Consider the following 24304-nt stretch of genomic DNA (forward strand, 5'->3'; position numbering starts at 1 on the left):
TAGTGTACCTGTGTGCACTGGAAAATGTATTTTATTACTAATGGCATGGTTATAAATCAAATGTCCCTTGATGTGTCTACTCCCTCTTCAGTGGTTCTCCAGAAGTTGGCATAGTGGTGTTTTTCTACTCTTTAAGATTTTGATATTGGATAACTCAAAATTAACAGGATAGGTAGGAAGTTACATCCTAAAGTGAGCTGGAATAAGTTCTAGCTCAAACATCTGTGTCAGAAGATCTGCTGGTAGTGGTAAGACTCTACAGGATTCTACAACTCCGTTCTACCTACAGAGGAAGTCTGTTTGAAATAGTGACTAAAAATAGTCTGGTAATTTCCTCTTTCTAAGCAAAAAGTTTCAAAACTCCTACATAGAGATTTTCAGGGAGAAAAAAAAAAAAAAAGAAAAGAAAATTGACATTATTTGGAAATGAAATTTGTAACGTCATATTGTTTAATGTGTGACTGTGAACTTGCATGTGGAGTCTGTATCTATGTTGCTGTGTAATAGCATCTGCTTGACTTAGAATTCCTGTCTGGTGGCTCCTTACACTTAACTTACATTAAATTTCACTGACATGATTTGTCAGATAATATGTAGAATGCACCTTTAACACCCCTGGAGTGTGTGGTTTAGGTTTTCTGTTGTTGGTAGTACAATAAGTATTTCTTCTCATGCCTTTGCATTGTCCTAACAGGCATCATTTATAAAAACTGTCAATGTATGATATTGTGTCTGGGGTTCAAAGTTTGCAGCTATGTTAAATTTAACAGACATCAGTTTATGCAAAGTGAAATACTTGCAACACAAGAAAATTTCTGAGAAATTGTCAACACTATTGATTTTTTTGTCAGATAGTCTATATGGGCTGGACGGAAGAACGGGAACAAGACTCCCTTCAGGACCGAATGTACACACCAAAGTTCCTAGCACTGAGGGGATCTTCCCTGTATAAGTTTATAGCACCTCCAGTAAGTATGTTTCTTATGCTTAGTGGGAACAAATGTTATTAAATATAATAATGTCATATAATATGTACAAGTCTTTCACAATGAGGTACCACTCATTGGGCTAGCAGAACAGTAACAGCAGAGTTCCAGGGTGCGTGGTAGAGATTGGGTATCTACAAGAACTTATTTTCCCACACTTAAATGAACACTTAAAAAATAAAAGAGAAATCTGCTCATGTTAAAAGGGAGCTTTTAATTTTCTTTTGGCAGACAGAACAGGCCCAAAGCAACATGGTTAGATTTAAACTGAACAATCATTCTAGAGAAACTGCTGAGATTTGGGGAAATATCAAAGCTTTTTACATGTGGTAGAGATGGCAACATGTCTCTATTTAGATTCCATCCTGAATATAAGTTTCTGTAAGTTTGAGAGCACCAAAAGGAAGTAGGGAATCAAGTGAAATTGGTTTTAGTTAAAATATTAATTGGAATCTCACTGGGAACGCCAGGCAAAATTTTAGTGCTCGTCTTATACTCAGCAATTTACTTTCACTGTTTTATGGTACATCTAAGATGCAGTAAAGATCCTCTAGCTAACTTTTAAGCCAGTTGCTAAGGAGACAGTAGCAGTCCTATCCATGCCTGCAGCAGGAAGAGTCATGTGGATTAATTTTTCCTGTTTATTGGGTGACCTTTCTGACTGCTGCTAAACCCAGTGTTTGTCAGGCTGTAGCGCCTTCCTGCCTGAAACAGAATCATAAAATAGTTTGGGTTGAAAGGGAGCTTTAAAGGTCATCTAGTCCAACCTCCTTACAGCAAGCAGGGACACCTTCAACTGGGGCAGGTTGCTCAGAGCCTGTCTAACCTGGTCTTGAATGCTTTCAGAGATGGGGCATCTACCACCTCTTGGGGCAATATCTTCCTGAGGTAGTTCAAAGTCATCAATCTTTAGATTGATCATCAGTAACTACTGGTGATCATTTAGCAAAAGGTTTAAAAACATGTGGAAGACATGGGGAATGGAAGTAAGTATGAACTGAAAACATCATATGTTCAATGTTTGTAGACTAGTTCATGGGTGTGGGATTTTGGCTCTCTTAGGTAAATTAATTAATTTGTCAGGGTCCAATTAAAATGTCAGATTATGATAACAAGCACCTTAATTCAAAAACATCTCTCCTGTCTTTGCCAAACCTACTTCAGCATTTGCTGCCTGTCAAGTAAAACCAACTCCATTCTGGATACTAGATAGAATCAGAAACAATGATGAGAAATCCTGTTTCAAATACAAAAAAGGAAGATTATTCTTTTCTAAGAACTATGGAAGAGACCACAAACCTCTTTACTAAAGAATCACACATATATAGGAATAATATACTTGTAGAGGGTAAATGTCTGATGGGGGGTGATTAATGTGTGTGAAAGGAACATGCTCATATGAAGAGCCTGAACCATGGTGACATGAGTAAGGAAAATCTTGGCAAGCTGATATAATATAAGACAAGAAATCCATCCTCAAGTTTTTATAGCTCAGCTGCAAGCACAAAATGAATTTGTATTGCCAGATTCTGATTCCTAGTCTAAAATAGAAAAACTGTTCAAATGCAGAGAAAAATATTTTCTCTTCATGGAGTAGGAGGGAAGCAGAATGATGAGAATGCTTTTTTTAGGACAGATGAAGAGCTCGTACAGAGCTGCCTTAAAGACATAGAATCATAGAATGTTTATGTTAGAAAGGACCTTAAAGTTCAACCAGTTCTAACATGTAATGCATATAATAATGGCACACTTCCAAAATCCTATTTTCTATATGCAAACTTTTACATATACAACGAAGTTTGCTATTTTGAAGGTTTGTCTCTTCCAGAGATTAGAAAATATTATGAACAAAGTTTCAATGACAGTTTCAGATCTTCTTTTTAGGAGGTGTATAAAGTGTAGTTAAAATTGAAACTGCTTTACTTTATATGTGCAGTATAAACTACTTGGACAAAGTTGTTTTCTGAAAAGAGGTGTTCTGCAAGCTTTCTTAACCAGAAAATAAAACAAAAGTATTTCCCCAGTCTCTGCCAAATTCTAACACATTAGGGAAGTATGTGTTTAAACGATGTCTATCAGCAGCCTCCCCTGCCTCTTTTTTTATCTGTTTGATCAATAGTACTTCTACTTTCCGTGCTCAGATAAAAGAGCAATCCTAGTGCTTCTTATTTTCATTTTGAAGTTTTTAAAGAAAATTACTTATTTACTATTATTTTTTTCTATTATTTCCTGGCACATTTTCTTCTTTAGAATTATTAATTGTGTCAATGCTGGGGGTTTTTGATTTCTTCCAATTTATAAATAGAAATTTACTTGAGAAAGAGCTACTAACATCCTTTCTTTTGCTACTCAATATTTTAAATGAAAACATTAAAAGTGAATGGTGCAGCAATTTCTATGGGCATCTTAATTCTACAGTTACTTTTGTTTTGCACATATCTTTGTACAGAAAGAGTTTTGTTTTGACCTGAAAAAACCTCCCTTTACAGTTACAAACAAAATCAGGAAACCAGGGGAGAAGAGGGAGCTCTTATATTCTCTCCCAAAATATGGAGCCTATCGTAAATTTTTAAACATTGCTCCAAATGACTTTGTGCTTCAGGAGCAATAATAATGACTTTTCCTCGTGGCACAATAAGATTTCCTCTGGTGTGACTGGGTGTTGTGGGCTCAGTGGGACTGTAGCAAGGCTCCTCTCCCCATTTTGCTGTTCGTGGTGAGAAATTTATCTTTTTGTCCATAGAAGAAAGAGTAGCTTTGTGGTTTAATACCCACAGTTCAATAAGATAGGGAAGAGTACATTTGACAATGACTGTAAATATAGAAAATTCTAATAGAGGAGGAACTGTAGCACTGTGTTTTTGAACTTTTCATTCCTACCTGTGATTTCCTTAAAGGACCTTCCATTACAACAATGTTTATAACTAAAAATTAGTTAGATATAGAATTTTCTCATACAGCATCAAAATAATTTTGATCTATTAACGATTACTTTCTCTTTAAATAAGAAATAAATTGATCTCATATAATATTTTGTTCCTTGGGCTCTAGAAGCTATTAAATTTTTTTTTTAAACTTTCAAAAACTTTATCCTGAATATGGTAGAAGCAGTAATGTATGTTTTCATCAACCTATTCATTGTGTCTAACAAATTTAATGATACAGCTGTCTTCCTTTGGATATGGGCCACTCTCCAGTGTCTTACCATTAAGTTGATTATTCTTCCATTTATAACCTCAATTTGATTCTATTTTGTGCTTTCTTGTTTATTTTGACATTTTTAATATTTTCCTGTTTTCTGCTTGCATTTTCCTTGGAAATTTTATACACTGTTCTGATATTGCCTTACTCTTCCCTTACTGAATACATTAATCTATCTCTTTCTGTCTCATTTAATTCTTTACACTGACCCTTCCATGATTTAATTTAATTCTTTTATATATGCATTTTTCTGCGTAAAAACAGTTGCTTAAAATGAACACAGTTAAAAACAGTTGAGAAAACACAAAACAAAGAGGAAAATAAAAAAAAAGACTATTCTTCAAATCTTAGTTTGTTAGAATTTAGGAGTAGATTGATCTTGGTAAGAAAAAAGGAAAAATTAACATTTGTCTGTGTTGCTTCATGCTTGGATTTTTTCCCTCTGGATCTCAAGGGGTGTGGGGTAAGTGTCTGGGACATTGCAAGGTTGGGGACTGGTTTTGTGGATCTGCAAACGCTGCAGGTGATTGGGAGCAAATAGTGGCACTCAGTTACAAGTTGGAAAGTGGTGAGAAGTGTGTTTTCTAATGGGCAGGGCTCTGTGAGATGAAAATTCAAGGGCTGCATCCTCTCAGGATGTCACTGCAAACCCTGCAAGTTCCCTGGGAAAGTATCTTGATTTTGCATAGAGCAGGCTGCATGCAGAGGATCTGCATTGTAAGGACAGGGAGGACATCTCCTAGATGGAAGGGTCTGGTCCCTACTAGATGTTGCTTGGAGGCAGTGCTTGGTCTTTCTGAATATATTTTCTTCAATGTAAATAATTTAGGGATTTTTTTTTGTTAATAAACTTAATTCTTAAAAATCAACAAAAATAACTTCATTTCTTTTTCTGTTTATTTTGTGTTTTGTTTGTTTTTTAAAGGTCACAACCTGGGATTGGACACGAGCTGAGAAAACATTTTCAGTTTATGAGATAATGTGCAAAATTCTCAAGGTATGATAAGAAAGTATAAAATAAATTGCCACTTTGACACACAAGAGCATAATACTAACTACCTTGTAGAAAGAGATCTATTTTTTTTCTTTTTGAAGTCCAATATCAGAAGTTCTGGTGTCAGTAGGTACAAAATTGAAGTAGAAGGCATGGCAAAATTGGAAATAAACTGATTTTGACTAGGAAATGACCTTATTTCTCCATAATGCTGTTTGGACTTTACAGCTTCACTTTAATGCCACATTTAGCTAGTGTAACACTAACTTTTCTAACAGAGGACCTAAAGAAGCAGTGATCACTTTGGTTGTTTTCAAATACAGTGATGGAACTAATAGCAGCTGCAATGTATGACTTCACTAGGACTGAGAGCAGAGACTTTAAAATATACAATACACTTCTGAAAACTTTTGTCTTATTTTTTCCATTTTCTTCAGTTTGTCTGAAGTGTAATAAATGAGAAGAGATAGCGGTACATGTTTAGAACCCTAAAATTATGAGTAGAAAGTTAAATTAGACCATTATTGTACATTGTTTCAATATTTTTTTAATTATTAATTCAATCAGAATTATTTTATCTGCTCTTTTCTCTATTTTAAAAACTGAAAAACAGATGCTCAAAATTTCTCAAATGAGAAGGAAAAGAGAATCATTTTTCATGTGAAATGCTTTCTGATTTATATTGGTCTTGGGGTTCTTTTGGTCCAAATTACATAAAAGGTAATGTTAACATTTCTATCATTTTATCTAGGCAGAGGCAGACCAGAATCAATGAGAAATATGAAAATACTATACTTTTTTAAAGTGTTTTTCACTGGGTAGACCTTTAACTGACATAAATGCTATATTTCTTACCTTTGTAGGTCACATAGGTGCACTATATTTTCCTTAGGGAACCAGATTAAGGTTGCAATGGCTCAATAAAATTTGGAAACTTTTTACACTTGAGACTTCAAAAAAAAAACCCAAAACCAAAAAAAACAAAGAAAAAACCCCGCCAAGTTTATAGACTGAAAAATTCCTCTTTGCTAGCCATCTGAGCAGAGAAGTGGAAAGTTTTCTTTTACTGCTATGTTGGCTGTGAGGTCTGGAGTCTTCATCAAGGAGTAGAACCTCCCAAACATAAAACATCCCAACCCTGTGGGATGTCCTTCAATTACGAAGTGCAAATATTGGCTCCTGCATTGCTCACGTAGAGAGAGGAGTAACAGGACAAGTTGTTCACTCAGTGAAGGCATTTTACTGGGAATGTAAGTGAACAATGCTCTAAGAACACAGTCAGGCTTTGAAAGAGTTGAAAAATGCCTCTTCTGATTCCTTCAGGCCTTGGACTTAATGCAATAAGCATCAAGGTAGCTCTTCTGTATTGGAGAACTAAGTGCTTTGGAGCCAGGATGACTCCTCCTTATGACTTATCCAAAGATTTTTTTATGCTCTTTGAATAGAAACTTATGGAATGTATGCCATATAATTTTCTGTAATTTAAAGTTCCTTCTTCTTTCCTTTTAGCCATTTGCCTTTGTTAATGGTCTTCTTAATTCCCTTGCAATTTTTGCCATTTTTCTGTTCCCCTCTTGATTCTGTGTCTCCTATTCTTGTAAGTCAATACATTGGTTTTTTGGTTTATTTTCATTTCTCAGCCATGTAGCAGAAGTTATTACAGCCAAGGAACCAAGCTATGAAGCAGTAAAACCTAGAACAGTTCCTTTCTGGCAATGTTGTGTGAAAGCACAGAAAAGAGTGCAAATATGCTGGGTTTTTTTTATCATCCAGCCATCCAAACTGTCTGGGAAGAGGTGTAGATTTTCCAGCCTCAGTCTATATTAACAGAGAGGCAATTCCAGCATAAGTAATATAAGAATGTAATTTATGTGTTTCTTTATCACTTTATTCATATTTAGTTATTTGTGTATTTTCTGTAAATATGGTCAGGCTTGTAAAATGCTGAAATGTTTCAAGCAGGTTCTGTAGCTGACAAAAACCTGTAAATAATAAAAACTGGAAGTGCGAAAATCATTGCAATGGAATTGCAGCTTCTGACATCGGAGCATTAATCTTCACCATATTCTAGTTTCCTACAGCAGTCGCTATAGAACTTAACTATGGTTTCACTAAATATAAAAGCAAATAAAACCAAGAAAAACAGCTTCCCATTACACTACTACATTGAACATCTGTAGAAACTCAAGGTTTTGTTCAGCTTTTATGCCAGCATCTTAAAAGTCTCCATTTAAGCAATGAATGGTTTTTAGACCCATTTGAACAAGCCCCATGGATATTACTGAATCAGAGACCACATAAAAAAAAAAAAAAAGATTACTCTGGTGTTTTGTGATCACCTTCAAACTTATTCCCTCTTACAGTACCTCAAATGCTACTTTTATTATAAATCTATCAGACTTGTAGAATGACACAGGTTTTCTGGCTAATATTCACTTCAAGTAGGACTTGCAAATAGGCTGTGCTAACCTCTGTATGAGTTAGCTCAGGAGTGAGAAGTAGTGCTTTAGAATTAAGTGTTACCACATCATTTACCAAGCAAAGTTTATCTGTATTGCATGGCTTGCTTGCTTTTGAATGAGGTATTTAAAAAAAAATAAATCCATATTCAGACTTGCATTTATTAGGATCCAGTGTCACCCAAGGTAGCTGGTATTTTCTCTGCTATATACTGGCAATTTCAATAACTGTCCCTCATGCCATAAGGACAGGACTTTACTCTATATGTCTTTAAGTATTTTTTCTCCATTTTCCACTCTTTAATTGTGACTAAAATTCTGACAAACTTCACAAGGACAGTCTGGATTACAGAGACTTACTACCCTAAGTTTGTCTTTTTAAATAAAATTGTAATTTTCCTCAGTTTGAGACTCCTTTAAGTCTCTTCATGACAGAAGCACTACAGTGGAGAATATGAGCTCCCAGATCCTACTGAATGCATATTTCAGTGTTTCAGGATGACAGAATAATTCCTCTTCTGGTAACAATAAAAATATTCAAACAGTAATCAAATATTAATGTCTACACAATGCTTTGTCTGCTACAAAGTACTTAACTGATTTAATCTTCAGGAAGAGCATATCGTCCAAAAATGTTAATTAAAACCCAAAACTTGGCTTCCACCATGTTTTCTTTATATTTACTTGCATGTGTTTAGTGTTCTTTTTCCTTTAGTATCCATTCCAAAGGCTCTGATTTCTTTCACAAACAATAAAGACTGGGATGCCATTTTAAATTGTCACAGTTGCCTTAGTGTCAAGCAGCTAAAAGGCAGGATGTTCTGCACTTTATTCAGAGATTTCAGAGAATATTATGTGATTTATAGCTAGTGGATTCATATTTATAATGCTCATAAAATAAATCACTATTTTGTTGTAACTGTATACTTTTTTCTTTTATTTTCTGGATCAGATTACAAAGAAAAGGAAGTAGAAGCAAGGCATAAGTCTCTATTCTGATTTGATTAGGATCTTCTAAATGACCAGAAAGACCTTAAAATATGAAGCATAAAAATACACTTTAAAAAGCAGTCTTTTCACTGTGTGAAAAACAGACTTGTTGAAAGAAATTTAGCAAAATGTCATTGAACCTCTAATTTAGTATTTACAATTTTATAGAGTAACAAAATAGGAAAAAACCCCAAATCATCATAACCACTTTCATACACTACCATAACAATAATGTAATATAAAAAAAAGATTCTGTATAAATTTTACAAACTACCAGATAAAAATTTATATCATATAAATATGAAGTTCTTAATTGTCAAGATTTTGGTGATGAAGTAATAATTTTTGACATGAAACCTAGGTAAAGCTGGCTGAGTACGAAAATCACATTTCAATTTAATTGGTTTAAATTATTAATTGTGAAATAATGGCAAACAGCAGTAGCTATGTTTGATGTAAAAGGAGCATTTATGGAGATGCAAATAACTTAAGACCTGAGGGGGTAAATGCATAAATTGGTAAGCATTTGAAATTATTTATTAAAAATTCAATAGATCTGTTTATTAAGGGGTGGAAGCAGAGAGAAAAAAAGGCACTGAAGAACTCTTTAACTCTAAAAATAAGCAGGTAAAAAGAAAGTGAGTGGACATCAAAGTCAGGCAAGTTAAAATGGTAAAGAAAGTAAGAACTGTAAAAGCTGTGCTGATTAGTCAGTGAAAGAAGTTGATACCATTTAAACTACTTGAACCAGTACCACACCACTTGAACCATTAAAAGTTGATAGCATTTAAACCACTTTTTGTTTTTTTAAACACAAATTTATTCAGACTAGTGCTAATGTGGATGAAAATCTGTGGTCTGTGTTAAGAAGTTTGTCAGAAAAGATAATTTAATGATACCACTTTTGACATTGAAATGTATCTCTGAGAAATTTTTAATAGAACTACTGGTAGAATTTGCTATCAATAAATATTTCTAATTTATTCTCCCAGAAGCTTGTTTCACCTTATCCTTTATTTTGGAGAGTAAAGTCCCATTAACAGCCAACTAATTTTAATGTTGCAATTGAACAATATTCAATGCTCCAGAAAAGCAGGTAATTCTATCATTAACTTCAGAAAGGCAGAGGCCCTTATCGTGCTCAGTATTTCAAATCTGATTTAACTATATATGTCTTTTTGGTACCACTTGATACAGTTTTAACATGTGTATTTTGACAGTGTGTACATGTGTAAGTGTGTATAATTTAACAAGATTTAACAACCCTGGATAACTTTGTAAATAATTTAAATATTTAAGCATATTTTCCATATGGGGGTAGAAAAAGTTTTGTTGTGTGTTTCAGGTAAATGATGAAGAATAATATAAGAAATTGCACTTTTCTGTCCTTTTTACTTCAGTTATTTATGTTCTTCAGCTCATCCAAATATCTCCTTGTAATTGTGAGAAAATGCTTTTTATAGTTTAGTCACCTGCCTCCTATCTTCAGTGACATGCAAAAATATTTGGAGATTCACAGTTAGATCATGCTTTATTCAGCATAAAACAGGAAACATATTCATGTGTCAGATCAACTCTGAAATGAAATGTGAGGATAACTGTGGAAGGCAGTCTGTGCTGGCAACATGTCAGGGTAGTGAATCATTGGTGTTTACACTTAGTACCATTCACATCAGTGCAGCTATAATTTTCTTGCTATATTAATCAGGACCAACTTGGTGTCTCAGAAGACTTGTGATTCCTTCCTTATTTTAGCTGTTAGTATGTGTAAAATCCTCAAAAGTAGTTATGTTAATTTTTCCTACTTAAATTAATTATGCTGTCCATTTCCAGTAAGCCAAGTATGGGAAAAGGATAATATAAAAATGATGGGAAACTACTGACAATGTTTTTGTATTCAGGTAAGTTTTAAAAATAATGCCAATAGACATGCAGGTAGAGAACATGTTTTGAGGTCTGTCATTCATATGGTTTGCTCAATGGTGAGCCTTGCATCCTGATGTGATTCCACTAAAAGACTGGCAACACTAAAGAGGCAGAAGTAATGCATGCCTTTTATGAATAAGTTAATGCTGCATCCAAGGAATATTAGATTTTCAGCTGGGGTTTCGCCAGGTTCTTGGAAAGAATGCTAACTGTTGAGTATTTCAGTTGAAAACAATTGAAGTAATTTTCATTCTTTGGTTTGCTTTCAGTCCTACATTTAAGACCATATAATGTTTCCACATAAAAGAGGATAGTAATAGTCAGAAATACCTCCATGTCCACTGACATCAAGGCTAATGCTAAGTTGGCTTCAGTTAGGCCATAAAGAAAAATTTCTGTATTGAAATAGAACTCCTGACAGGGCCACTGAATTTCCACCACTGGATCCTTTTAAGTGTAGTCTAGTGTGTTGCTGCTCCTATCATGCACAGAGATAGGCACAAGATGTCTCGGGTGAGTTCATACACAACTTCTGTGATTCTGTGTGTGATTGCAGTTCATTTCTCCTCATCATCTACATAGTTACACAAGCCCTAATCCATGTTAATCTGGATATATGTACTGGGCCCTATATGTAAATGTGTTGATGTTGCTGTAACTCTACAGCAACCTTGTAAGAGACTTTTCTGAAAGCAAAGAGGCAGTGTTATTACGTGCATGACAACTACCACTGTACAAAGACTTATTCATTTTTTGTTTGGTTCAGAGAGAAAGGACAAACAATATTTGAAATGTAAACTTATTAAATAAGGCTTTTCATGTTTCCCCTTAACTTTAGAGAGATTTCTCATTTTTTATTAATTCCCCCCCTTTCTGCCTTTTTCTGACATTTCTTATGTAATATTAATATAAACTGTCACCTTTTGGGTGAAAAATAAATGACTTGCGTTGTGCTGGGGCTGCCAATCTAAGAGTCTGATCCTTCATCCTAGAAGAAATAACAAGATAAACATACAGAGGAAAGCAAAAAGAATAAACAGATACAGAAAATAAACTTTTAAATTACTTCTGCAACCTCTCCGTTTCAGAAATTGCTTTTTGTTGCCTGTCTAGTTATGAGACTGACAGTGCTGTTGCAGCATCCTTGAAAAGCAAAGCCAAATTAACTTTTAGCATAAGGCAAAGGGAATGTTGAAAAAGAGCAGAAATGAGGTGCGAAATATAAATACTGTGTAAGGATATTTGGGAAAGACACGTATGTGTCTTAAATCCAAGATACTTGAGATTTATCTGCAGCTTGAGAAGTTTCCCTCCATTGACTTAATCTAATCAGACCATTTCTAAAGATTGGAGTGATTGAGTATTGTATGAGCTAATATACTCTAACTCATCAATTTTAATAGATTTTTGTGAAACATTTTTCTCTTATTTATCAATTTTCTCTTCTTTTAGGGTCATGGATTTTAATTATTTTAGTATTTTCTTATCTTTATTTCTGGCTATTGCAATACTTTAATTTTGCTTGAGATGCTGCAGTATTATTGCACAAAGAATTTGTGACTCTAGGCATTAATGCGGCAGTGATAATTTTTTATTTTTGACCGAAATTGTGTCCCAATCCTCATATGAAATAAAGTGTTCCTGTCTCAGGGGCAACTATTCAAAACTTCATTTGGTGCATTCTCTTCTCAGTGGAGGCCTAAATGTTGATTACTCTCAACAGCCAGAGCCAGCAGTGAAACCAGAAATATTAATTTCTTTAAAAACCTTTATCTTGTTGTTTTATGATAGGAGCCTTTTTTATCACAGTCCTTTTAATTTTTTTTTTTCTTAGCACTATGAGCAAGTACATGTAAAATAATTTATTTTGCACATTTGCTTATACAAAATTTCTGACATAGCGATATTCAACACAAATGCTTTTCACTATGCTATTCTAATGTACTCTCACCTTGATATAATGTATTGACAAGGTATTTGAATAAGGAATTTTGTGCAAATAAGAAAGGAAGCTAAATAAGAAAGAGTATGCAGTCAAGTAGGTAATTCTTTTAATATAACAAATAATCAGTTTGGTGGGTAATTTTCCAAATTTCTGTTAAATCTAGTTTAATTCTTCCCCTTCCAGTGTTTGTGCCTTTCATGCGGAAGACCTTTAAGAGATCTTTGCCTGCCTTTAAAACAAGTACATCTAAAGTTGGGGGAAAAAACCCAAACACAAAAACTGACAAAAATGAGAATGAAAAGCACTTTTCTTTCATGTAATGTCTTTGCCCACTTCTGCTGTTGAGCCAGATGGTTTTTCTCTTTGGCCAGTAGGATGACAACTCCCAACAGCTGGAAATATAAGGAAGGTTCTCTTCCTATACACCATGAAAATGCAGCATCTTCAGAATGATATCTTTAAAATATCAAAATATGGTCAAATTTTGCCCAGAAACTAATATTTTTTTTGGTAGATCTTAACTTTTCTTCCCAAGGACAGCAAAAGTGTCCCTGTCCTTAAATCAGCCATTGCTAGTCTGAAGAATGGAAGTCCCAGAGCAGCCCAAAAAGCAGATTTGGGGGCTAATGCTTCTCTGTTTATTTCTTTCTTTTTAACTGGGATAATCCAATTTAATTCCTTTTTCTAATTTATTTTACAGAACTGATTTAGCTGTTTTAACTATAGTATAAAATACAGCACTATCCTCAGACACACAACTAACATGGGGGAAAAAAGATCAGCTGCAAATATTTAAATTTGAGAAACTATTTTAAAAAATTATCAGAATGAAAAGATAAGATCACTCTTTTACATTGCTATCCATTATCATTATATTTATTCTTATGAATATAATTTCCAGTAAATAATATCTCAATATTTGGAGAGGTAAAAACCTTAACTCTCTAAACAGATGATCAGCACATTTTTTACTATTTGTTTGTAATTATACTCATCTCTGATTTCTCTGTGACAGAAAATAACCACTAATGCCTCTCCAGAAAGTATTAGAATAATTTATTTCCTTAAAAGATTAGTCGGTTTTATGAACATTTTGAAAATTTTCCTCATATGGCAAAAAAATAAACAAGTTTCTCAGTAGAGTTCATTAAGTAATAGACACAATTATGGCACTGACTCAGAAGAAACCTCTTTTCAGACTCTTGCTCTGATTCAAATGTGGGTCTTCAAGACTGTCTTTTCATCAGGCAAAATAGGAAATTAATTTTCCTTTTCAGACACAATAGGAAAGTGATTCAAGCTTAATGCTGAACCTAATGGAATACAAGGAAGGAACCTTTCTATTCCTCTCCAGCCATCAGACAGATCTTTCTAATGGAAATTTAATTGAAAGTAAAATTTCTCCTGCAATTGTAAACAGTGTCCCCCATGAGTAAACTTACTTTTTGTCAAATCTGAACATCAAAATATTTTCTGTCCAGTTTTAGTTCTGCAGTTCTGTGTTTGCCTAAATATGTGTATGCATAGATATCTGCAATATCAACATTTTTTTTTCATTTCTTAAGAATTAAATTCAGAAGGGTCCAAATATGATGAGCTATGTACAAACGCACGCCTTCATGGATATTATTTATTTATTACTTGAGTAATGAGGATATGTTGGAGAAGCTGTATCTTTTTTTTCACTCTGGAATGAATCTGTTCCCTGCTGCCTGTAAATGCTATTAGAACCATCACCATAGCAACTAATGGTGATGCTCAAGCAAAGTGTTGCGAAAATTCCAGCTGAAGAAGTAGATCATTATATGGCCTCAGAAAGAGGGATGTATGTTTATGTAGCCAGAACTGATATGTAAAAGGAGACACAAGCAGTAAAACTATCAGGGCACTGATGCCAGAAAGTGTAAAGGCATAATGTGTTTCATTTCTACAGTTGCTTTGGAGAGATTGCATAAAAAAAATGCTTTTTATCTTCAGAGAATTTAGGTGCTAAGTTTGAATCTTGATTATGATAGGACCGATTTCTTTTGGTAGAATTGTCTGAACTAGTTAAGAAAGAAAACATTTTCTCATTTATGTGTTTTGAAGAACTGTTATAATTAATATTAGAGAATTCATACCTCATTTCTAAATACCTGAATTCTTACCTCATTTTAACATCTGAAATATAATTTTCTTGAAAGTCTTGCAAGTAGTATGGTCAAAAACTACTACTACATGTAGTATGGTTTTGACCATCTTACATGAATTGTTGTTCATGTCAAAAACTGCTCACTGGTGTCACTAACATTTACAGTTCCATGGCAAAAATGTATGTGCCACTCTCTATATTACATGTAACTTTATAGGTAAATCAGACTTACAGAAAATTCTTGAGCATCTCCTGAGTAAAAATCACGCCATGAGCATGAAAGTGCCAAATGCTTGTTTCTGTTGCAGAGGGCTTTGTAGAATAGAAGAACTCAACTCTCACTGACTATCACAAGAGGTGGGGGCTTCCTGCATCTTAGCAGGTTTAAATAATATCCAAAATATGAGTATTTAATGCGCTCAACATACTTAAAATGAAACGACTCAAGTAATCAAAAAGAAGTGGTGCTGCTTCTGGAAAGAGCAGTCTTTCAAAAGAGAAGAGATTACCCCTGCAGAAGCGAAGGCAAAGTCACTATTTAGTGATAAACGGGCATTCTGCCTTAATTTGGAAGGACCTGCTTAATGAGCCATGCTTAGTTCCCATGGACAAATTTATTACTCTCACTTAACATGGATATCATTATTAATTAGGCAAGCAGGAGTCATACTGTCCTGTCAGCAGAGATGCTGGATTACCCTGAAGCTGGGTGTGAGCCAATGTCTTTCGTCACAGCCCATCCTTCAGCAGGACTACATTCCCTCCAGTGAGAATTAGCACACTGCTAAAAGTTTTGTGTGTGCTTCTCTTCAGAGAGTTTTATTAATTCACAACGAGAACATCAGGGACAAATGGTACAACTAATCATTATAGGTATGAAAGAGTTCTTAAAAACTCAACATGAAATTGGCTTGTGTCCATCATTGACAAAATGAATATAATAATAGCAGATTCTTAAATGGGTAGACTGACATTTATATTTTAATTGAAGTAGTGGTTTGGTAAAAGTTAATTAATGAAGATTCCTGTTTCATCCAGACCTGGTTTGGATACTCTTGACAAGTTTTGGTTTTTTTTGTTTTGTTTTGTTTTTTAATTTGCAGACTTTTGGACTTTTCCAGATGGATTCCTTAAAAAAAAAAAGTGCTTTAAATTCCTGCCTTTATAAATACATTTGGATAGCTATCTTTTAGCTTTGCCTACATATTGATTTGTCCAGTTATCTATTGCACAAATTATTACATTCTATAAACCTAGGATGCAGATTTTTAATGCTTGAGGAGAAATGCAAAACTAAAGAAAGATCTTGCAGAAAAAGCAGAAAAAGTTTCAGAAGCAGTACTAATGGGAACCTTACACATAACTTTTTTTACATGTAGAATGGAATACCACTAGTTAGGAAAGGAATACTTCATATGTATGTTAGCAATTTTAGAAAAACTAAAACACATAATTTAAATGTATTTGGCTTACAGTTCTCTTATCATGGACCTAATCATAGATGATGATATCAAAATCACAAGTATATACATTAGAGCTAATCACAAGTTAAAATTATTATGAGGTTAAATTATTATTTCTGGGGAAATGTATTTTGTTTTCATTCTGAAGAGGAACTTCACAGAATGGAAATTCCAATAATAAATGAGTCCATTATGTGTCTTGTTTGTCACAGTATAATGTAGTTGATGAAATATTCTGAACTTTTTATATACAAAATACTGAGGGGAAATTCTTCCTAGTACTGATTAGGTGTTTCCTAAATCAAAGCATGCTCTCATTTTCATACCTAAGTAGCAAAAACTTGGATAATTATTGTAGAACCCACTTAGCTTTCTATTCATCATCTGGGTTTGATGTAATGCTTAGTAAAATCTAGTACAATTCTTACTGGCAATGTTCATAATGAAATACATAGGTTTTTATTTAATCACTTCAAAGCCTCCAGAGATTTTTGCAGTTTTCAAGTGTTTTTTAACAGAGATCAATCTCAATGAAGTTTCTAACATTTTGTTTTTCACAGTCTGTGCACTAACTCTACTCTTTTTCCTAGACAGCATATTCTTCTCAATAGGAGACAAAAAAAGCATGTAAGACTGGAAGTCTAAGAGTATAATTTAAAAGCATCAAACCTTAGCTGTGCCCAGCTAAATAGAGATATGCATTCTGAAACTCAGCTATGCACTAAGCTCTGTCCCATTTGAAAACAGGGGTTATATTAAAGTCAATGGTTAGTGTGATCCCCCACAGTTGTGTTTCAGAAAAGCTTTAAACTTCATCACTAATAATTACTTATTCTTTACTAACTGTAGTAGACATAAATAGGTAAAGATGAGTTCAAAATATTTTTAGTTTCTTCTGTGGTTGTAGCTATGAAGAACTAAAACCTTCCCCAGGAAATACATGTACCTTACATATGGGTCTTGCCAGACTCCATGCTGAAGAGGCCCTTTGGGTTTTGGGCTAATAGGCCCATTCAATCCGGTTTCGCTCTGGAAGCACAGGGAGTTCAAGATCCCTTTTAAGATTTGTTAGACAAGAAGTGCTACTTCTAAAAGAAGTAGCTTTTCTGCCCTGGATGAGTGGAGGGTTTTCCAGTGCTTTTGCTCATCCAGAATTGAGATTGTTCAGCCTGGAAGAGAGAAGGCTTCAGGGTGAACTTATTGAGGCCTTTCAGTATCTAAGGGGATTCTATAAGAATGATGAAGAGGGGCTCTTTTCAAGAGCATGTAGTGACAAAACAAGGCAGAATGTAGGAGACAGTACTCATGACAGAGAATAGGCTTAGATTAGCTGTTAGGAAGAAATTCTTTATTGTGGTGGTAGTGAGGCACTGGAGCAAGTTGCCCAGAGAGGTTATGGATGTCCTATCCCTAGAAGTGTTCAAGGCCAGACTGAATGAGTTCTGAGTAACCTGGTCAAGTGAAAGGTCTCGCTGCCCATGGCCGTAAAGGGTTGGAGCTGGGTGATCTTTAAGGTTCCTTCAAGCCCAAGCCATTCTGTGATGCTGTCTTTTGTTGCTACACATACCCACAAGGTTAAACATTTGTCACAGTGCTGCTGCTCTGTGTGCTTTGAGGCTCTGTGTGCAATGGAGCATAGATGTCATTAGCAACAACCTGGATATTATAGCCTCTATTTTGAATGCTGGTCAGGACATACTGTGAACAGAATTAACGCTTCAGTTTTAGTAGAAGGGCCTGAATAAAAAGGAAATAAAAGGGGGGAAAGAGGTACTAAAAAAATACAAAAGGTGTTTCTGATAGGACACAGACTATTATTTAGCTATACCTAACTGGTTCAACTACACATCTTTGTAAATATTTGGAAGAAAAATATGGAACAAGATTTTTTATTTTTTTATATGCTGTCTTTTAAGATCAAACATGTTCATGCTGATTTTTTCATGCATGACTAAATATTGTACAGCTACTAAGCTTAGCACTTGATGGAAGTAAGGAGGGAGATTTTTCCACAGTGAAAAGATGGAAGTAAGGAGGGAGATTTTTCCACAGGTCATTTTAAAATCGTAGCGACTTGTTTTTTCATGGTGATTGAAAAGAGTGGATATGATGCCTCCATAGCTGATTCTTCTAGAAATTGTAAATGACGCTTCAGCTAGAAGCACTCATGAATGCATGCTGTACTGACTTTCTTGAACAGGTTGGTCACTTTCCTACTGAATGAATGGAAAGGGGAAAGCAGTGCTTGCTCTCCCCTTGCCTACTTGTATACCTGAGAGTGATAGTTTCAGACAGGTCCCTGTTTTATATATTTTGTTCTCAATCAGCTTTTGGTTGCTGGTTCTCTGCCCCAGGGAGAGCTGACATGAACAATATAAGCTGCTCTTCCAGCTTGTATCAGCTGGTTGTGCTCCCCTTGGTCTATTCAAGTTGTGTATAACCAGAAGGCAATACTGTCCCATGAGTCTCCTTTGCTCAACTTAACTCTGCCCTTTGCTATGGGGTAACTTTGTGAAAATTGCATGCAGGCTACTTATACCCAAATCTCCAGATGTATTGGCATTGACAGCTGGTGAGCTTGTGACTTGTGGCAACTTCTTTGATGTAGCAGGGACTAAGTTAATTAAAGCTGTTTCTGCAAACCTGTTTTTCACAAGAACAAATTACATGCGAGAATTTTAGCATAAAGCATCCTTTTTATTAAATAAATAAAGTTTAAAAAATATTTTAAAACAATTTAATGAATGGATTTTCTGATTAACTTGCTTATTCTTTGGTTTAGTACCGATTGCAAATACTAGCAATCATTATTTAATAAATATTTATAACCCAATGTCCATTATGTGATGTTATGTTGAAAGTAAAGGCAAAAGTAATGTTCTCCTCCAGGACCAAAGCCAGCAACCTAACCATGGGCAGCCACTATAGTCTCTACCTGCAGCATCCATTTAAAGACTAATTTTGTAAGCCTGCAGAAATATGAATTTGTTTTCTCTAGCCTCTATAAAGAAAATAGAACATATGGACTTTTCATTCTTCTTAAAAGAAATATATTCTTTTGACCAACCTTCCAGAGTAGAGTGTATAAGTCAAATAGGTCAGAAAAGCTGATATTTGTGTTCCTCATGTGAATAGAAAGTGGAAAACTTTCATAGAATGTATCTAATCTAAAGAATATAGCTGATAACATTTTTAAGAAGTGATTTGTTAAAATATTTGAAGTTACTGCTGGAGATATGCTGTTCTGTACCATTCTGAATGTAGGCATCATTTTTAAAATTCATTGAAGTGTCAATGTTTAGACCAAACCCCTGATTTTCAGTTCCTCAGTGACTATGGTTATTCCTGTCATTTAAAATGCCTTTAAAAATGCTGGGTTTGACGCATAAATGTTTGCAATTAAAAATATTAATTGATGTATGCCAGATTATATAACTTCAGGTTTTCATCAGGACAGTGATCTACTGGACCGTCGGAAACATTGCTTCAGTGTCCAGTCTGAATCTGGAGAAGATCTTTACTTCTCTGTGGAACTAGAGTCTGACCTAACACTATGGGAAAAAGCCTTCCAAACAGCAACTTTTTTAGAAGTTGAACGGATACAGGTGAGAACAACTGCCTTGTTGATCATCTTTTGGTACATTAAAAAATTAGGCCCATATGAAATAATGATGTAAATTATGAAATTTTACGACCTCCTGCAGCTCTCAAGTTATTACCGTTTTATGTAAGTAATTGCTTTTGCTGTTCCCGAACATCTTGCAAGCTAGCCTTCAGAAGAGGTCACCTGAAATACAATCTTTGAGTTACTATGACAACATGATACGTATTTGTTAACTGAAGTTCACGGACAGAAAAACAATCTATGGATCAGGGAAAAAATGCAGGTGTTTAGATATTCTTACTGGCTTGCATACTACCTTATTTGTTACTGAATGTCACAAGCGAACTTTGCAGGAGTTAAGTAGTCCTTGTAATAGCAGGAATGAGAGTATACTGAGTGAAGTACTTGCTAGGTACAAGTAAGAACAAGTTGTACCTCAGATGCTTTATTCTTTCTTCACCCATTTCCTGTTCCTTGTGTATTTGCTCTATTGTTCGGTGTCAGCGCAGTGATGGACAACATTCAAGTACAGATTACTAGTGACTTTTTATAGCAAAATTACATATCAGCGTGTTTAAAGATAACTTCTGACGTGACCGAAAAGTCATGACTTTTTGACATAAAAAAGGAGAAAAAAGCCACCCACCACAGTTGTAATTTACCTAATCCCAATTGTAATATTGATTTTCTAATAATGAAATATACATGTGGTTAGAACAGCTTTAGTTGCTGTTGGCAGCAGTGATACACACTTGCCTGAGCCATATTAGCATATTAGCCTGTGCAAGTATTGGCTCACACATTTTCTGTGTCCTCCTGGGAATGCAAGCAGTGGCGTGTTTTTATTCAGAAAAACTGTTAGTTAGTTATATATTAGCCCTTTTCTGACCTGCAAACCACTGCATGCAGATACACTGAACTGGTACATACTCATGAAGATCCAATATGCAAAAACTACCCCGCTGTCAGTTTTAACACGCAGTTACTTTTGTTGCAAGAGGAGTCAGGGGAGGCTTGGCTTTTTTCTTTTAAATTCATACTTGCTGTTACCTTTTATAAAAAAACTATTCTTATCTTTTAAGCTGTACTCGCATGCTGGAAAATCTAAGACTAGGTTTTCTGTGTAAAACTTGCGATAATGTTTGTCCTCTGCCATTAAATATTTGAGAGTTGTTGACTTATATAATTCACTGCAACATAGTTTATAGTAGCTCTGCTGTGCCATCAGTAAAAGAATATATGACATTTTTCCTGAATTAATTTTATCTCAGAAGCCACCTCATATTTGTTCTACTTTCAGAACAAAAATTTGTACTGTAGCATTCCTGGTTTAGCTTTTTCTTTTTAATTTTAGAATTGCATTTATTCAAAATTGCCTTCAGGCTTCTCCACAATAATATTCTTCTCATGATAGAATATTATTGTGGAACTCACACTCATTATTTCACCTTTTTTTCTTTATTTTCTATATCATGATTTGGAAAAAAATATGGAATATTTTAAACATAAATGGCTTTGGCCTCCTCATTTTTGTTTTAGCAATCCATTACTGCTTTCAGATACAGATGCAGAAAAAATCTGGTGGTATACTTTGTTTCTAACAAGGTCTTTCCTTGCTCTGTGAGAAGAAAAAAGTTAGAGGTTCAAAATTAAGCTATCAATGGTACATTTTTACTAAAATTTTGATTTATGCAATTGTGTTGATCTAAATATTTATATTTAAAATGAATGCTAATCCAGTAGGTTTGTCTTACAATAAAATAGTATAGCTTTGAAAATATAATTTCAGTTTAAACCTACCATTTATAAATATTCAACTGCGTTGTGTGCTACTCCATAATCATGCAACAAGTAACTCTCATTCATTGGCTATAACCTCCAGGAGAGGTTAATCAGGGGGCCAATTCTAATCTAACTCCAAAGAATATATAACAAATTCAAATATTTTTAAATGCATTACTATAAATATATAATGAATTCTGTTTCAACCTAATTCATAGCTTCTGCCAGAGGTATATCTAAACTAAAAATTAAACAGTTGGTTTTTCTTAGAAAATAAATATATTAGAAGAGGCACAGTCAAATTGATAATAATTTAGCAATACATGGTACAATGATACAGTGGTGTCATTTTGATGTGTTACACTCACTCTTTAATTAGTTTTGTAATGTAGTAAGTGATAGTAATCCATTTTCATAATTTCCTATTAAAAAACAAAATACTTGAAATGAAAATCCTTTTTCCTTACTCTCTCACTGCATTATTGCACAAAGAATCTGTGACTACTATAACTTTCCTAATAATGTGCAATTATATATATGCCTGTCACATTCCCTTTATGTTCCTGCTACTTTAAGCTCATATTTTCACCTCTTGCCTCATGAATTTTTTTCTTGCTGTCCTTGCTTGTATTGTAGTTGTTTGTTCTCTAATGTAAGGATTATTATGTAAACTGTTTTAAGTTGCAGTACTTTAACATATGTTTTCATTGAAGTTGAATCTGAGTTTAAAAGTCTGAATTAAGTCTTTGATTTATAGTTCACTTTGTTTCAGCTTCAGAGAGGGCTTACATGAAGTTCACAATATATTGTTCTTTCCATAATTTAAACGGTGCATGTTGAGGGAATAGTTTCTAAGGAACAACTTCAAGTTGTCTCCTTCAGCCTCTGCCTGACCCATTGAATTATTAATAAACCAAAGTTAACGTTCTGTATTCTGAGGAAGAACAGCAAATGACTGCTGAAGTGTGTTCTTCCTTTTGGGAAGGGGATGCTTCAGTTCTGATGAGGTTTTCATGAGTTCTTGTGAGAAATGAACAACCAAACCAAATGCCCACAGTATATATTATTCATAGCCACTTTTAAAGTTTTAAAATGTTAAATTTATAAGAAATGTTAAATTATCTTGTACCTTGATAACAATTTTTGCCTTTCTGTTTTCTCCAAATATCTGAATTAAAAGGCATCTTAAAGAAAATAAAGATGAGAAAAGTCTTAGTAGAGTTAACTAGTGTCTGAAAGTTCACATCCCTGCTCTGACCTGTCACCAGAATCATGTGCAAATGGATACAACACCTGCAAAAACCAAGGGACATTCTTCCCCAGGGAAACTAAATTCTCACTTTCCAGAGATCTTTTTATTATTTTTGCATTTTTTTTTATCTAAATTTTTTTGAAAATCATAGTCTGAGGGTGTAGAATGGTCTTTTATATAAGTAAAGAATAATTAAATAATCAGCTCTACTGGTGATCTGCAGTTTCTTCCTGTAAAGAACTACACCGAGCTCAACTAGATGACATTTCTCCACAAACTGAGCACTGCATTTTGTAGAAATACCCTTCAGTCTTGGAAGTAGGTTGCTTTTTCAGTGCAGCCTTGAACCAAGGCTGGTGTGTCCTGTTTCTCATGAATCTTAAGTTCCCAGTGAGGCTAATTAGCCAGTCCAAGTTCTGGGCTAAAAAGCAGAGGGAGCTGTGCCAGCTCAGCATGGTGCTGCAGTCAGAGCACACTGTGGGTTGGCCTCTGGTGTTGGGGTGGGAGGTTAGAGAACTTCAGATGACAATATTTATTTTAAATCTGATGCACATTTTTCCATGCCACATTTAATTTCCAGTAAAGGCTCTAAGTCTGTTCCAGATCTTTAACGTTTACGAACAAAAATGCAATTTGCATCTTGTAGGATGTTTGCAAGGTAATTCCACAAAACCATACATTTTTTGCTTTGCATGAAAAGCTTGAAAAGTTTTGCATATGTGACTTAATTAACTATAAGTAACTGTGAAATATATTACTTCACATTTTTTTCTTCTATTAATGAGATAATACCAAAGGCAATATCGTCTTCTTTTTCAGCATCGATTTACAATCAGATTTTACACATTCATAACAGTCTCATGGTGTAGCTGATCAAAGGGAAAAAAATAAAAAGCCACTTTTATTTGTTAATATAAACACTAAGTATGAAGTTTTCAATTTACCTTCACTGCATTTTCTATTTAGAACCTCTTAATGCAACTTCCAGCCTCTTGTGTTCTATGGAAGACCATCCAAACAGCACCCTCTTACAAAAAGAATATATACGTAAAGGCATCTGATTTATCTTTATAATCAAAATGCCAAAAATCATCTTGGGTTCTTTTGTAGTACTTACAATTTGTAACCCACATTGTTCCCACATTTGCAATTTATATTTTGATTTTGCTGACACATTATGGGTCGTGGAAGTCTTTGTTCTCATTTCATAATTTTAGCAGCTACAGCAGTATTTGAAGAGTATAGCTGTATTTCATCTGGAGGGCAAAATGCCTTTAAAAAAAGAATAATTTATTTAAAGAACTTGAATCTGATTTAGAAATGTTTTGATTTTTTAATGTATTTTGTGATGAAAAAGACAACTCTGTCATTTTGTACCTGCAGTCAGACTTCAAGCACAGCTTGATGCTAAAAATTACACTTATAAATGTCTCACAGTGTGTATTCAAGTGTGATGTTATGGCAATAAATAGAATTATATATTTAAAAACAGTAGAATGCTAAAGTCTTACAGAATTCCAAGGTTTCTCATAGAAACCTTTGAGATATATTGATATATTGATCCACTATAT

General features: G+C 34.3%; 1 protein-coding gene across 2 annotated transcripts in view; it reads left to right on the forward strand.

Moving 5' to 3' along the window:
• Positions 1-24304, forward strand: part of SNTG1 (syntrophin gamma 1) — a 319348-nt gene that overhangs the window by 263630 nt on the left and 31414 nt on the right. For both annotated transcript variants that reach the window (XM_058044990.1, XM_058044982.1), the window contains exons 13-15: positions 852-968; positions 5113-5184; positions 19548-19700. In XM_058044990.1, coding sequence (XP_057900973.1) covers positions 852-968; positions 5113-5184; positions 19548-19700 — 342 coding nt within the window. The remainder of the gene's footprint in view (positions 1-851; positions 969-5112; positions 5185-19547; positions 19701-24304) is intronic.

Source organism: Melospiza georgiana, chromosome 1, assembly GCF_028018845.1.
Source record: "Melospiza georgiana isolate bMelGeo1 chromosome 1, bMelGeo1.pri, whole genome shotgun sequence".
NCBI classification, from domain to species: Eukaryota; Metazoa; Chordata; class Aves; order Passeriformes; family Passerellidae; genus Melospiza; species Melospiza georgiana.